General features: G+C 36.7%; 1 protein-coding gene across 1 annotated transcript in view; it reads right to left on the bottom strand.

The window, feature by feature from the left end:
- LOC150098244 (RIIa domain-containing protein 1-like) overlaps window positions 1-15,789 on the bottom strand; it is a 31,575-nt gene that overhangs the window by 7,480 nt on the left and 8,306 nt on the right. Inside the window, exon 2 of the mRNA XM_090406286.1 lies at window positions 2,047-2,123. Coding sequence (XP_090262412.1) covers window positions 2,047-2,123 — 77 coding nt within the window. The remainder of the gene's footprint in view (window positions 1-2,046; window positions 2,124-15,789) is intronic.

Consider the following 15,789-nt stretch of genomic DNA (forward strand, 5'->3'; position numbering starts at 1 on the left):
ATGCATGAATTCGACATCACCCCTTGCATCCCCTGGCCTATAGCAGCAACCAACTGTATATTTGGTTGTGTTAGTCACTATTTCATACCAGACCACCCCAAATGAACTATAATTCACATGTGTATCATCTTGATATACTACTTTTTTTGGCTGCAAAAAAATAATAATAATTACAAATTCTGAAGATAACTTACAGAAAGCTATTGTAGATCTAAATGAGATAGCCAAAGATTATGGAATGATAATATCAACAGAAAAATCAAAAACTATGGCCTTTAAAGGACAAGATCCAGTAAAAACTAAAATAGTAATAGATAACAAGATCTTAGAACAGGTGAATTCATTTAACTACCTAGGATGTATGATCACATATGAAAATGAAAAAGATATAAACCAAAAAATTGCAAAATATTTAAAAATAACAGGTATAATTAACTCTATATTTAAACCAAACCTAGTTCAAAAACAAACCAGACTAAAAATATATAATACATTAGCCCTAGTAGTCTTATTGTATGGAAGTGAAATCTGGTAACGACAGAAATGAAGTTTTTGAGGAAAAACTGCAAAGTATTTGATGAGTCTTTGACTCCATGAAGTCTTGGGGTAATAATAATAATTTGATCACAAAAGAAACGAAGAAATTATGAAAGAATTAAACCAAGAATCAGTAACAGAAAAAAATTAAAAAATATAAACATAAATGGATGGAGCATGTTCAAAGAATGAAAATAGAAAGATTACCAAAACAAGCCTTGAAGTACAAGCCATTAGGAAAAAGAAAACCAGGACACCCTCTTAAAAGATTCAACGATGACTTCCAAGGCTGAACAGGCCATGCTAGGCCTAAATCTTTGATATGCATGATGATGATGACTTAACAACAGTGGCGGCTCTCGTGGCTTGAAATCATGGGGGTGCTTGCAACTTTCGAAATATACATACACAATGTAAGTACAGTGTATATGTGTTTGGATAAAATATCAAAATTATGCTAAAAATCAAAAAAAAAAAAATGAACATGAAAAAATATTGTTTATTATCGATAAAATTATTCAGTTTGGTATAATTCAAAATTACTTAAAAATAAAATATATTCTTATTTTGTTTCATGAAAAAATATTGTTTATTATCGATATAATTATACAGTTTACTATAATTCAAAATTACTTAAAATAAAATCCATTCCTTTAATTGTAATTAAAGGAATGGATTTACAATTTTTGGACATTACAATTAAATCCTTTAATTGTAATATCCAAATATTTAAAGACGATAAGCACTATGAACACTCTACTACTAGCGCAAACTGCATATAAACAACAGGAACTGCACAACGGACAGTGCCGAATTACGCTAATAGCTCGCATCTCATTATGACGTGCATATACTTGCGCGTGTAGCAATATGACGCTGTGGTAAGCACATGCTGCTACCATCCTTTGCCCTCCTAAGTGCTACAAGATGGATTTTTATTAATTTTTATACAAATAAGAGAATTGTATAGGATTGTTGATGATAAAATTAAATATTACCCAAATATAAATAAATTAATAAATATATTTATATATCGAGAAAAATTAGGGGTGCTGCAGTTCCGCAGTGCCTATGCACAAGCCACCCCTGCATAACACCTATGTGGAGTGTCAAAGGACTCATCATAGGAGGGAACTCTGCAAAACTCCTCACCCCCCCCCACTATATATTCCTCCAACTACACGCAATGCATTTAATCACCTACCAATGGTATTTTTTGTCTGTCAATGGTGTGCATTTTCTGGCTGATATGCTTATATGCAGAATGAAAAAAAAAAAAATAAAAAACTAGGGAAAAAAAAAAAGAAATGCTAATAAACCACCCGATATTTATGGGCCACACCTAAAAATCCATAATCCAATACTCTCCTACCACTTAAATACTCCTTTAATCATAATAATAATAATAATAAACTTTCTTTACTGTTTCAGAAATTAAAGCATAGCTTCAATTATGCTTAAGTTAATCACTATAGAATATAAATTTTAAATATTAGCAGAAATACATACTTAACAAAGGAAACCATTAAAAAATTAACTTCTGGGTGTGAACTTAAATATAGTCTGTCATCTTTCTTCATCTTATCCTGAAAAAAAAAAGTGTGATAACCTGTGAGTCTATAAAAAATAAAATGTAAAGAATAATATAAAAAATTCTGTTTTTTTTTTCATATTTTTCTGTAAACTACTTAGTTTTTTTTTTATTTGAATTTTTTAATTCAAAGTGTTATAAAGTATTCTATAGAATACCTTCTATCTGAATAACATGTTTAAGTTCATCTAACAGATAAGCTTAGGCGTTGATGGTTATTCATGACTTGTTTTTCACGGTATTAACAACACCACAAACACTTTTATCAACAAGGATGTTTTATTAACGCTAATATTTCGCTGATTTTCAACTCAGCATCATCAGAGCACAACACACATGTAAACGCGACAGTGAGTGAGTGAAACAATATAATTGCAAAAGACAAAAGATCTAAAGTCCTATTTTTGGTGCCCTCTAACGGGGGAAAAAAAAAGCAGCCGTTATCCAGGAGTTTTTCTTAGGATAACCGTCTCCCAAATTTTTGGCAAATTAATGCAACCATATTTGTTAAGGTTGGGAGAATTCTTCAAAGCCTTTGCTGACTCAAAAAATAATCTTTCAGATCTATAACGACTCCTAAATAGCACATTCGTTTTCCTCCATCTAATCCTGTGTGAAGGAGTGTCCAAGGCGTGGTCTGCCAGTCCCGACTTGCCATAGTAATAGTAGCGAATGTATCTTTCATGTTCTTCCAGGCGGATGTTCACTGATCTTCCTGTTTGCCCATAATAGGCCAAGTCACAGTCACATGGAACTTCATACACTCCTGGGTGTGCTAAAGGGTGAAGTTTATCCTTTGGCGAGCAGATCAGAGTTGCCAGCTTGACATGAGGCTTGAAGGTGGTGCGAAGGCCATGTTTCAACAATACTTTCGCTATCTTTTCTGATGTACCTCTGATATAGGGAATAGAAATGGTCATGTTGTATTCTTGTGTATTAGGGGGAGGCAGAGTAATGGGCCTATGTAGTATTTTTTCTATTTTGTAGGGATTGTAGCCGTTGGCTAAGAACGTATGGCGTAGGTACTGGAGTTCAGTGGTCAGAGCTGTATTGTTAGAACAAATGGCTCTGGCTCTGTGTGCAAGTGTTTTTAAAATGCCGTACTGTTGGACTGGATGATGATGTGATTGTTTATGTCGGTATCTTCCTGTGTGTGTAGGCTTCCTGTAAATAGAAAAAGATAGTGACCCATCTGAAAGGCGGGTGACTAACGTGTCAAGAAATGGTAAACAGTTATTTGATTCTTTTTCTACTGTGAAGTGAATTTTGGGGTGTTGGCTGTTTAGGTAGGTGACAAAAGCATCCAAAGTGTCTTGTCCATGGGGCCAGATGGCAAACACATCATCTACATAGCGCAACCACACTAGTGACTTGTACGTAGCTGTGGTAAGTACTTTGTTTTCAAAGTGTTCCATGTAAAAATTTGCAAACGGGGGGAGAGGGGGAACCCATAGCAGTACCATTAATTTGTTTGTAGAATTCACCCCCCCCCCCATGTAAAGTAACCTGCATTCATGGTAAATTGAAATAATTCAAAAATATCTGGGGGAAATTTAGACTTGATTAAATCAAGAGTGTCTATAAGTGGTACATTGGTAAATAAGGAGGTGACATCGAAACTAACCATTATGTCTGAATTTTTTAGGATTAGATTTTTAACCAGTGTTTTGAAATGGATTGAATTTTTTACAAAAGTAGAGGAGTTGCCAGTAAGAGGGGCAAGCGACTTGGCTAAATGCCGGGCCAGTTTATATGTGGGACTATCTATGCTATCAACTATGGGGCGTAGGGGAACATTAGTTTTGTGGATTTTTGGTAATCCATAAATACGGGGTGTTTTAACATGAATTGGTTTTATTTTCCTGATGATTTCTTTGGGCCATGATGTCACTTTTTTAGTAATTTTCGGACTTTTTTCTTTTGCGACATTGTAGGGTCTCGATGTATAATTTGATACGTGGAACTGTCACATATGAGATCTTGCATTTTTTTGTTATACTCTTCTTTATTCATGATAACTGTTGCATTTCCTTTATCGGCTTTTGTAATACTAATATTTTTATTATTGTATAACTTTTTTATGGCAGTTATTTGCTTATGTGGTATATTACTTTTTGGAGGCTTCGCTTTGTTTATAATACTTGCTATGTCCAGTCGCACGTTATTGGCCATTGCTGGCGGAAGATCGTGGATACCCCGTTCTACTTTCATCATAATTTCGAGTTTAGGAATTTGTTTGGGCGGGACGGCAAAGTTATGTCCTAAACTCAGAGCGTTCTTGGCTTCTTCAGTGAGTGTTTCCGACGATAGGTTTACGACCACGTGATCTCGTCGAAGTTGCGGTCGGGATTTCGTATGTTGGCGCTGTTGTAGTAGTTCAAATTTTTTTAGGTGCTTGCTTTTAACTTTTGTGAATTCTTTTTTTGCTGCAACTTCGGAGATCTGCTGTAGGACAGTCCATATTTCAAGATTTAACACGTTTATTTGTTCTTGTTGTAGAGCTGTTTAGCTTACTAAGCTCTATGCGAGTAGCGGCGATTTGTTCTCGAAAAAGCGCTAAACTCGCCGTCGATAAATACGATGTGCCTTTGCCGATTGCAACTTTTCTTTGAATTTCAGAAAGGATGGAATAATATCGTTGTCGCGGCATCGTTTAAGGAAGGCTAACCGGTTCAATTTTCTGGACAATTTCAGTTTCAACTTGCCGAACCGTCGCGCTTTGTAAACAATATCTTCTCCGTGCAGAATCATTAATCTAACAGATAAGCTTAGGCGTTGATGGTTATTCATGACTTATTTTTCACGGTATTAACAACACCACAAACACTTTTCTATTCCCTATATCAGAGGTACATCAGAAAAGATAGCGAAAGTATTGTTGAAACATGGCCTTCGCACCACCTTCAAGCCTCATGTCAAGCTGGCAACTCTGATCCGCTCGCCAAAGGATAAACTTCACCCTTTAGCACACCCAGGAGTGTATGAAGTTCCATGTGACTGTGACTTGGCCTATTATGGGCAAACAGGAAGATCAGTGAAATCCTCCTGGAAGAACATGAAAGATACATTTGCTACTATTACTATGGCAAGTCGGGACTGGCAGACCACGCCTTGGACACTCCTTCACACAGGATTAGATGGAGGAAAACGAATGTGCTATTTAGGAGTCATTATAGATCTGAAAGATTATTTTTTGAGTCAGCAAAGGCTTTGAAGAATTCTCCCAACCTTAACAAATATGGTTGCATTAATTTGCCAAAAATTTGGGAGACGGTTATCCTAAGAAAAACTCCTGGATAATGGCTGCTTTTTTTTTTCCCCCGTTAGAGGGCACCAAAAATAGGACTTTAGATCTTTTGTCTTTTGCAATTATATTGTTTCACTCACTCACTGTCGCGTTTACATGTGTGTTGTGCTCTGATGATGCTGAGTTGAAAATCAGCGAAATATTAGCGTTAATAAAACATCCTTGTTGATAAAAGTGTTTGTGGTGTTGTTAATACCGTGAAAAATAAGTCATGAATGTTTAAGTTCAGTTTTGCATCTAGTGATGCAGAAGTCAACTATCTTCAAGAGCTTCATCACTAGAACAAATAGCTCCGGATCCACGAGTTAGTGTTTTGAAGATTCCATACTGATGGGCTGGATGATGGTGTGATTATCTTTCAGTGTGTGTGTCAGATTTCTATAAACAGAAAAAGATAGCAAACCATCTTTCTGGTGGCAAGTAACCAATGTGGCAAGAAAGGTAGACAGTTATTTTTCTGACGATGTCAGTGAAAAAGAATTGATAAAAGTAAATAGTAGCCACCTGAAGAAATTTGAAATCCTTCAATAATGCCAAAGTGCTATACTCCGAGCACAACTTCATTGAGATTCCATGGTTATAAATTTATCATCACAGGCACTCAAGGAAAAAGCTACTGGCATGCTCAGTTTTATAACTTTTGCTGTTGCACTGAAATAAGTACCAAAACTAGAAATTCTAATGAATATTAATGGGAGTGAGAAGCAGGTATTTTGTATGCAGAGTTGTGAATGATTGGAATGCCTTCCTGAGAGTGTAGTGTCTGCCAGTGGTATAGCTAGCGCTTTTGCGCACGGGGCGGTCCATGAGTTTGCCGCCCCTCTCAATACACAAAAAATACTACAAAAAATCAAAACGACAAAATTAAAACACACCCCAACTCAACATCACCAGAGTTAAAGATTGGTACTATCAACATAAGAAGCCTGAATGGCAAAGAAATGGAGCTAGCTGAGGAATTAGAAGAGTACCAGATATACATAATAGGGGTGACCAAAACAAAAAAGACAAAAACTGGTGAGATCTTTCTTAGCAATAAACACAAGATGTTACATTCAAGCAATGACAATAATGGAAAAGAAGGAGTGGCCATAGTATTCAACACAAAATACGAGGCTAATCTTCTTGAATGGCAGGCAGTCTCAAGTAGAGTGATGTGGGCAAATATCAGAATTGGGAATTGGACAATGAGACTTATTTGTGCCTATGGCCCCACAGAAGGTTCTACTAAAGAAGAAGTGGAGGAATTTTTTGATGCTTTAGAAAAAGTAACTGACACAATGAAAAGGGAAAAGTTGGTCCTTGTTGGGGATCTAAATAGCACAGTAAGAAGTGATTGCCAGACATACAAAAATCTTTTGGGAAAATTTGGAGAAAAGAGCAAAGCTAATAATAATGGCAAATACCTGTTGGATTTCTGCTCAGGACATGGACTGGCTATTACTAACACAATCTTCCAACATAAAAATGTGCACAAATTCACATGGAGAGATGAGGCAAGGAATAAGAAAAGTCTCATTGACTATGTTATTGTTGATAGTGATGTTTTCTCCCTGGTGCAGGACACCAGAGTGTACAGAGGATTTCAAATTGGAAGTGATCACTATTTAGTCTTGAGCAGGATAATATTGAATTTCATATTGAAAAGAATAACTTGTAAGAAAGTTTTTAAAGCAAATAAAAGTTGAGCAGCTCTCAGATATGAACTGTAGATTAAAATACACAAAGATTATTGAAGAAAAAACGAAAGAGTTTGAGAACAGGAACCAAACCTTGGAGATTCAGTGGAAAGCCTTGAAGAAAACCCTGATTGATTCAGCCAGAGAGGCATATGGTGAGGTTGTCTGCAAGGATGGAAAAATCAGAACTCCCTGGTGGACACAGGAACTTAAAGAGGCAGTGAAGGAAAAGAAGAAAGCATATCAAAAGTTCCTGGCAAATAAGTCAGCTTGTGCTCTAAGAGAATATAGCGACAAATGTAAGAAAGCAAAACACTGTGTAAAACTAGCTAAACAAAGGTCATGGAAGGATTCTGGCAAGAATGTAGAAAATAAATATCAAGAAGGTGGCAAGATATTCTGGAGGTTGAAGAAGCTTAAAAATGGAGGAAAGAGTGCTGTAAAGGGAATTAGAGATGATAAAGGTGATATGAAAACAGGAGAAAAAGATATCCTTGAAGTACGAAGTAATTACTTCGAAAAATTACTAAACAAACAAGCAATGATAGCACAGTGTTAAAAAACACTCAACCGGCATACAGGCAGGAGTACATATCCATACTTGAAGTAGAAAAATCCATGAAAGCCTTGAAATGTGGAAAGGCAGCGGAAGTAGATGATATTCGACCAGAAATGCTGAAGTATGGTGGTATCAAAGTCTTGCAGTGGCTGCACTGTATAGTTCAGAAAGCCAGGACAGAAGGACAAATTCCTGATGATTGGAGTATAGCTCTAATAGTACCCATATATAAAAAAGGGAAATAATACTGAATGTGAGAATTACAGAGGTATTTCCCTACTGAGTGTTCCTGGCAAGATCTATGCAAGTATACTTGAGAAACGGTTGAGAAGAATTGTGGAAGAAAAGCTTGGTGAAGAACAAACTGGATTCAAGCCAAATAGAGGCTGTTAGGATCAGATCTTTACTTTACGACAAATAGTTGAGAAAGCATGGGAATATAACAAAGATCTGTATTTAAGTTTTGTCGATCTGGAAAAGGCATATGACAAGGTGTCAAGAGAGACGCTATTCAATATGCTACATTTATATGGTGTAAATGGGGCATTATATCAAGCAATTCTTAGTCTTTGTTTGAGTTGTAAATCAGCAGTTAGAATTGAAGGAAGTACAGGAAGATGGTTTAATGTTAAATCTAGTGTAAGACAAGGATGTACATTATCCCTCTCTGTTATTCATTATCTATAGATCACATTATGAAGGAAAGTGGTATTAAACATGATATCAAATTTGGAGATGTTAATATCAGCTCTTTGCTTTATGTGGACGATGTTATACTTCTAAATAAATCCGCTACAAGTTTGCAAGATTCCCTGACTAAATTGAATAACTGCTGTAATAGGTATGGTATGAAGGTCAGCAATAAAAAGACAAAGACAATGAAAATAGGTAGAATCGTTGAAAATGTCAACTGTGTTGCGAACGGAGAACCTGTGGAACAAGTAAAACATTTCAGCTACTTAGGCACGATTTTTAGTCAAGATGGTAAATTAAATATGGAAATAGACAACAGAATCAACAAACCTGGCACGGTAGGAAGTCAATTGAATAAATTCATATGGAATAAGAGAGAAATTAGTCGGAACACTAAATTAGCTGTATACAAGACCGTGTTCAAACCACTTTTAACTTATGGATCTGAGAGCTGGGTTAGAAGTAAAACACTTGACCAAAGACTAGAGACCACAGATATGAGAGTCCTGAGAAAGATTAGAGGTGTGAACAGATGGCATCAATGGCAATATCATATTAAAAACGAGGATATTAGGAAAGAACTTGACATTGTCAGCATCTAGGAAAGCATTAGCAGAGCTAATCTCAGGTGGTATGGTCACTTAAACAGAATGGGCAAGAAAAGATTAGCAAAACAAGTGTTCTCTGCCAGGTTAGCAGGAAAACGACCCAGAGGAAGATTAAGAAATAGGTGGATTGATATGGTACAAAGTGCCTTGGATGATAGAAATATAAGATTTGATAATATTGGAGTCTTGACAAGTAATAGACTGATTTGGAAGAAAATTGTAGATAGGAAGTTATTAATGATGTAAATTTTTCATGTAGTACTATCATATCCCCCACACCCCTTGAGGATACAAATCAGGAATTTGATGATGATAATGAACTTTAATTTCAACATTCTAAAATGTTATTTTTCTTGCTTTTCTTTTAGCAGAATCGTCGATGACATTGGCGAAATCTATTTCATAGTAATGTAGGTAATTCTTAATCAGTTTTATTTAGAAAAACTCCTCTCACAACTAGCGACACTTACAGCAATTGTGACGAAAATTCGCAGGGGTATTACAATATTTGGAAATGAGTTCTCGAGACTGTATTTTAGAATTAACTATATAAGTTCAAAAAGGTTCAAAGTGCCGCCCGGGGCAGACCTCCCTCTCCTTCTCCGCTTAATGAGAGAGATTTCTTACAACAGAATTCGAGCCAGTGCCTTGTCGAGCCATATATTTTTTTCTGCAAACACCAACGTTGAAGGCCTCCAACATCAAATTGACTGGAATTCAACAACCAACATTCACAAATGTTATGACAAACTCAAGAGACGAATACTGGAATTGAAGGAAATACTTCTTGATGCCTCCCACATGAATAGCAACCTAAGTTACAGTTTGCCAGACTCACATAGTTCTGCCATTCAATACTGGCGCACATGCGAATTCACACCCATGCATGTATTGGACGTTTCAACTAGAACTCAGTCTCCAAGTTAAACTTTTATTACAGTTAATTGTCATGTTCCGTTATATTGGAAATGCAATGCTTTTATGGTCTTTCCGTTTTACATATTTTTATACTGTGACACCTGACAAACGTCTGCTTTCCGACGAAACTGGTTATGTTCTATTAAAGTTCCGATTTTAAATCCTCGCCGTTTAGTCATTAAAATTTAACAAATATGATAACAAACCGAGTAAACCAGTATTCTAATAATATATATATATATATATATATATATAAAATACAAAATTCTGTCATTTCAAGTCACGAGTAAAAAATCACATCCTTATTTACTGATGAACCCCTAACAGATATTCATGATTTATTAAAATTTAACTTCCCATTGATATCTTTGAATTATTCAAATTTACTATGCATGCAAGTTGCTTTACTCGGCAAGGAAAAAATCTACAAATAACCAATGGATTCTTCTCTCTCTTTGCCCCTCTCTCTCTCTCTCTCTCTCTTCCCTTTGGCTAATTTTTCAATGGAGTAATTTTGAGAAGACAGCACTTAGCACAAACCTTTGGATTGGCTGCACAATTTTTATTATGTATGCCATTTGGCTCCATGGACAAGACACTATGGATTCCTAAATAATTCACCTTTCAGATGGTTCACTAGCATTTTCTTTTTATAGAAAGCCAATACAGAATATCTACATAAACAGTCATATCATCATCCAGCCAGCAGTATGTAATCCTCAAAACACTAACTCATAGAGCCAGGACTATTTGTTCTAGTGATTCCGTACTTACCACAGAACTCAACTATATTCACCACACTTTTTTGGCCAATAGCTACAGCTCCTACAAAATAAAAAAAAAAGTATCGACCTCTCCAAACACCACACAAGAGCAATGAACCAGTATTCCTATTTCATATATCCAAGGCACATCTGAAAAAATTGCTAAAGTTCTAATGAAATATAACCTTCATCACATCACATGCAAACCACACGTGAAATTAGCAACTCTGATCTGCTCTCCTAAGGACAAACACCATCCTCTAGCACATCCTGGAGCATGTGAAGTACCCTATGATTGTAACTTAACCAACTTGCACAAACAGGAAGAAATGTTAGCATCCTCCACCTTGGAGAACAGAAGAAATACACTCACTATCATCATTATAGGAAGTCAGGCAGATCCTATGCGGAGTGAATTGTACATCACCCTCACAGGATTAGATGAGAGAAAACCAGTATGCTGTACTGAAGTTATTGCAGATCACAGAGACTATTTTTCAAGTCAGCAATGGCTATCAAGCATTCTCCTTAACCTCAATGGATAGAAGGAAGCATTAATGCATTAATCTGCATCTCCCAGATTTCTGGGAGAAGTCATCTTAAGATCGACTTCAACACAACAACTGTAATAACTGCTGCATTATACAATATAATAGGGGGCTAAATGTCCCCTATTATTATTATTATTATTACCCCAAGACCTCATGGAATGAAAGACTCATCTAGGGGTCCTTTTATCATACACACATCTCAAACACATTCAAATTCTCTGCAGACACCACACTCTTAGGCAAGAGATTCCAATCATTCACAACTCTGCATGTAAAAAACCCTGCTTCTCACTCTCCTGCTTACACCCTCCTACAGCTTCCAGGGATGACCTCTGGTTCTCCCCTGATCTCCCACTATTTTCTGTAGAACCTCTCCAACATTGATCGTATAACAATCCCTTACTAACTTGTAGGTCTCTATCATATACCTCCCCTCTTTTTTCTATTCACTAGACTGTAAATTGCATCTTCTCAACCTTTCCTCATATTCGATATTCCAGACAGGGGCGAATGCTGCTCTAGTTATCAATCATTAGTGGAATAATGAATTACTGACCATTTAAAACTATATATTTAGAAATGTATGTACATTTAATCATACAAATACAACATTTATTTTACAAATGATATTCTATCTTTTTCAATTTAACTACTTGAATACAAATTTTACCCTACAGTTCTTCTTTATGAACTGGTCAATAACATCGTCATAAAACGTTGGTTATAACTTAATTTTCCCAAGCAACACGCATACTTGTAAAGGCTGGCTGAAGCTCACTGGCTAGAGTCACGTTGACAGAAGCTCCTACAACCGAGCAAGCCAAGGTAGCTTTGACTAGACGAGCAAGCATCGGCCTTCGATACACAACGCAAAGCTCAATTATTGCCTTACAAGCTTAAGACATCTTCTGTCTACAAAAATAAAAGCCTAAATGGAATGCTTATAAATGCATACATTTATTAAAAAATAAATATTACTTCTTTCTCAATTAATGAGCTTGCGCAGCAAGCATGGAGAATTTGCCCCTGATTCCAGAGGTCAGAAACTACCTTAGTCAGTCACCTCTGGACCCAGGGCTGGCCATCTCGGGGTTGCAATGCACCCGGGCCCCACGATCGAGTGGGCACAGTCGGTACACATTTGCAGAAACGTATTATATTTCAAATGTGTTTTTTTTTGTTTTCCTGTGCCAAAACCATTTGCATGTAAGAGGTTTTACAATACGTTTATTTCGAATCCTTTAATTTTTATCTTTGAAAAATATTTTAGGGCCCAAAAGGTTTCTTGCACTGGGGCCACTTTATAGAGAAGGCTGGCCCTGTCTGGACCCTTTACAACATCTCTTCATCCTCTGAAAACCAGGTGACCAAATCTGTGCACAGTAGGCCATGTGTGGCTAATCAAAGCCTTATACAACAGAGCAAGAATCTCCCTACTTCTACAAGTCAGTGTCCTCCGCATTATTCCCAGAAGTCTTTGTGTTGTGTTGTGTTGTGTTGTCCTCACACTGTGGCAATGTGTCCCCTAAATTTCAGATCCTTATCTACTGTCACCACAAGATCTCTTATTTCCTCCACCTCCAACAATATATCCCCACCAAGCATAAATTCTCCATCCCATCTTTGTTTCCCAAATTTTAAAACCTTACATTTTGCAACATTCGACTCACATCCCCATGCCCATTTACTCAATTTATTCAAGTCACAACGTAAGGCCACATCTTCTCTACTCTTCATAGTTGGTCCCAAGTTTGCATCATCTGCAAACAACTGAATATCTCCATCCAAATCTTTGCCAATATCACATGTAGAGGTAGAGGAGTTTCTCCTGAAAACTTGGTTTTTCATCACTCAGAACAGGCAAACTAATCCCCATGAACACATATCTACTGTCAAAAAATACTTGCCCTTACGGGATGCAGCAGAGGAGTGATGTGTCAGCGGTATCAATTCATCATGATCCCCTAATCAGGAACTGCACCCATCCTAAGGGACAGATGGGTTGAAGAATACAGTGTATTGTTTTAAATACTAAAAAAAAAAATTTTTTTTAATTTATTTCATGCAGTGATTGATGTGACTTATATGTCCACATAGTTAGCCTAGTGGCTATGTGCTTCACAACCATATGCCTGGGGAAAGAGTGTCCTAGATTTGATTCCCGTTGACGAAGTGAGGAGCTTAAGGATCTTCCTCAGCCATAGCCAAGTTGGCTGGTCCTGGGCATGGATAGCAGGTTTTTTCCCCCAGTTTATCTGTGGGGTTTTCATCTCACAAGCAGGCAAACCGGCCCCGTGAACACACATGGATACAGTCAGGAATACTTAAGACAATCCCTCCAGCCATAGGTCTGAATTGTCAGCTATGCTGGTCCCGAGCCAGGATAAAAATAGGGGGAATTGAGGTGGCGCCATACCTCCCCGTAAAAAGGGCTCATGGCCATTGAATCACCATACGAAATGAAATGAAAGACTTTATATATATATATATAAATTAATTTTGCAAGCAGAGGTCAAATTAGATTGCAAAAAAGAAAACAGTGTGTTGTGTGATATATTCAGATACTGATGAGACTTGCATTTAGTTTTCAAATTAATAATATTTTTTAAAATATCAAAGAAATACAGTGGAATTTTAATGATCTATTTGGCATTTGGCCCCATGGGCAAGACACTTTGGATTCAAGAAAGGAATTTATTTCACTTTCCTTTTGTAGTACTGTATATGCATGTGTGATTTATTTGGTGTAACACAATATGAAATTCAGTATAGTAAATATTAAAACTGGTAGCCGATTCTCACTATCCAATGTGAGACTACTCTGCTTATGGAATGCCTAAAGTGGCTTGAAAAAATTTCACATTTGGTTTCTAGAGAAGGATTCTTGAAGATAGTCTCATTTCAGCTTCCATTACTTCAAATACAGTGGAATTTTTTGTTTTCCACTTGTTTGTAACTTTTGCAGAGTAATTTTATCAGGGAAAAAAAAAAAGCTCCAGTATTAGATTTATGCTTATTACTCATGCTAAAGTTGGTTGATTGGTAGAGCCTCTGCTACTAATGGCTCAGTTAAGTAAGTTTCAGCGCGGTTAGTAGTTGGAAGGTGACCAATCGTTCGATGCTGTCGGCACACTCTCCCTCGATGAGTCTTGGACTCCCTGGAGGTGTCAAAATAATAATAATGCATTTGTAGCAATAATTGTGATTGTATTACTGCTTATATATATATATTTTTTTTTATTTTGATTACATGAAAGAAAAGTTGTTAAATAGTAGTACTGTTGTCTGAATGCAGAAAGGGAAGGTGAAAAAATTGATTGTTTTGGCCAGAACCAGTGATCTGAGAGATGAAAAGTATTGTATGAGGGAGGATGCAAAAGAGTTATTGTAGGAGACAAAAAAAAAGAAGATTGATAGGGTAAAGTTTGTAAGTCTGCTGGGGTGCTATGATAGAGGTGAAATAAAAAGGAGAGTGATGATAGCTAATGAATCAACACATAGATTGTGCAGAATGAATGATGTAGAGTTTGTGGGCATATGGCCTGAGTTTGATGGATGAAAAGATTTGTACAATGCTGATGGACTGCACTTAAATGGATTTGAAATTAGGTATCTGGAGAGAGAGCTTTGTATACTAAGAGTGTGGAAACACAAAGTTAGTAAAGATGCAGAAAATAGTGTGTAATGGCATCCATGAACTGAATGAGTGTGTGTGAATAAACAAAAAAATGCCCCAATATCAAATGGGGTAGTAAATTCAGAATGTAAATGTGGTTGGGGTCTTAAGGGATGCTACATACTATTGATAAAAGCATCAGGAATAAGAGGGAAGAGTTTCTGGAATTGGGTAGTATAACCAATGCCAGAAACTTTTAAACTTTTTCAGTAGTGTAACCTTGCTAAAAGTTATGCTAATAGCAGGTGACATAATTACAGGGATAAAATGTGATGAATTTAGTATTTTCAGGGAGGACAGAGTAGACAGGATGAGGATGGGGGGAGGGGTGATACTGCTGATGATAGCAGATGAGTTGCAACCAACAAGTTTAGGAGTCAGTCAGGCAGATGACAGTTCTTTTGAGTAAATTTGATGTGAGATTGAGACCAATAGCACAAAATATAAAATAGGTTGCTGCTACAGGCCAGAGGGTGCCAGGGATGATGTGGAAGACATGCATCACCTGATTAATACAAGGAGTGCAAGTCTGGTAATTATTATGGGTGACATCAACTTCAGAGACACAGATTGGAAGGAGGGAAGATCACATGGCAGGAAAGAAATGGAATTTACACACTTACTGAAAGATTATTACTTAAAGCAGAATGTGGAGGGGACTTGCTGTATGATGTGGAGTATTGGATCTTGTTATAGGGTCAGGAGACCTGTCCATAACTAAAATGGCTACCATATTTACTTGAATATAACTCGCACTTTTTCCCTCAAAATTAAGTTTAAAAATCGTAGTGTGAAATATATTATTATTATTATTATTATCATCTAGGCCACCATGGAGTCAAAAGACTCATCGTGGGAGGTCGTTTTCAGGAAATACAAAGTCTATCACACCACTCCTTGAACATA

This window comes from Typopeltis vanoorti, chromosome 16 (assembly GCF_054136105.1).
Source record: "Typopeltis vanoorti isolate ZY-2024b chromosome 16, IOZ_Tvanoo_1.0, whole genome shotgun sequence".
In the NCBI taxonomy this organism is placed as follows: domain Eukaryota; kingdom Metazoa; phylum Arthropoda; class Arachnida; order Uropygi; family Thelyphonidae; genus Typopeltis; species Typopeltis vanoorti.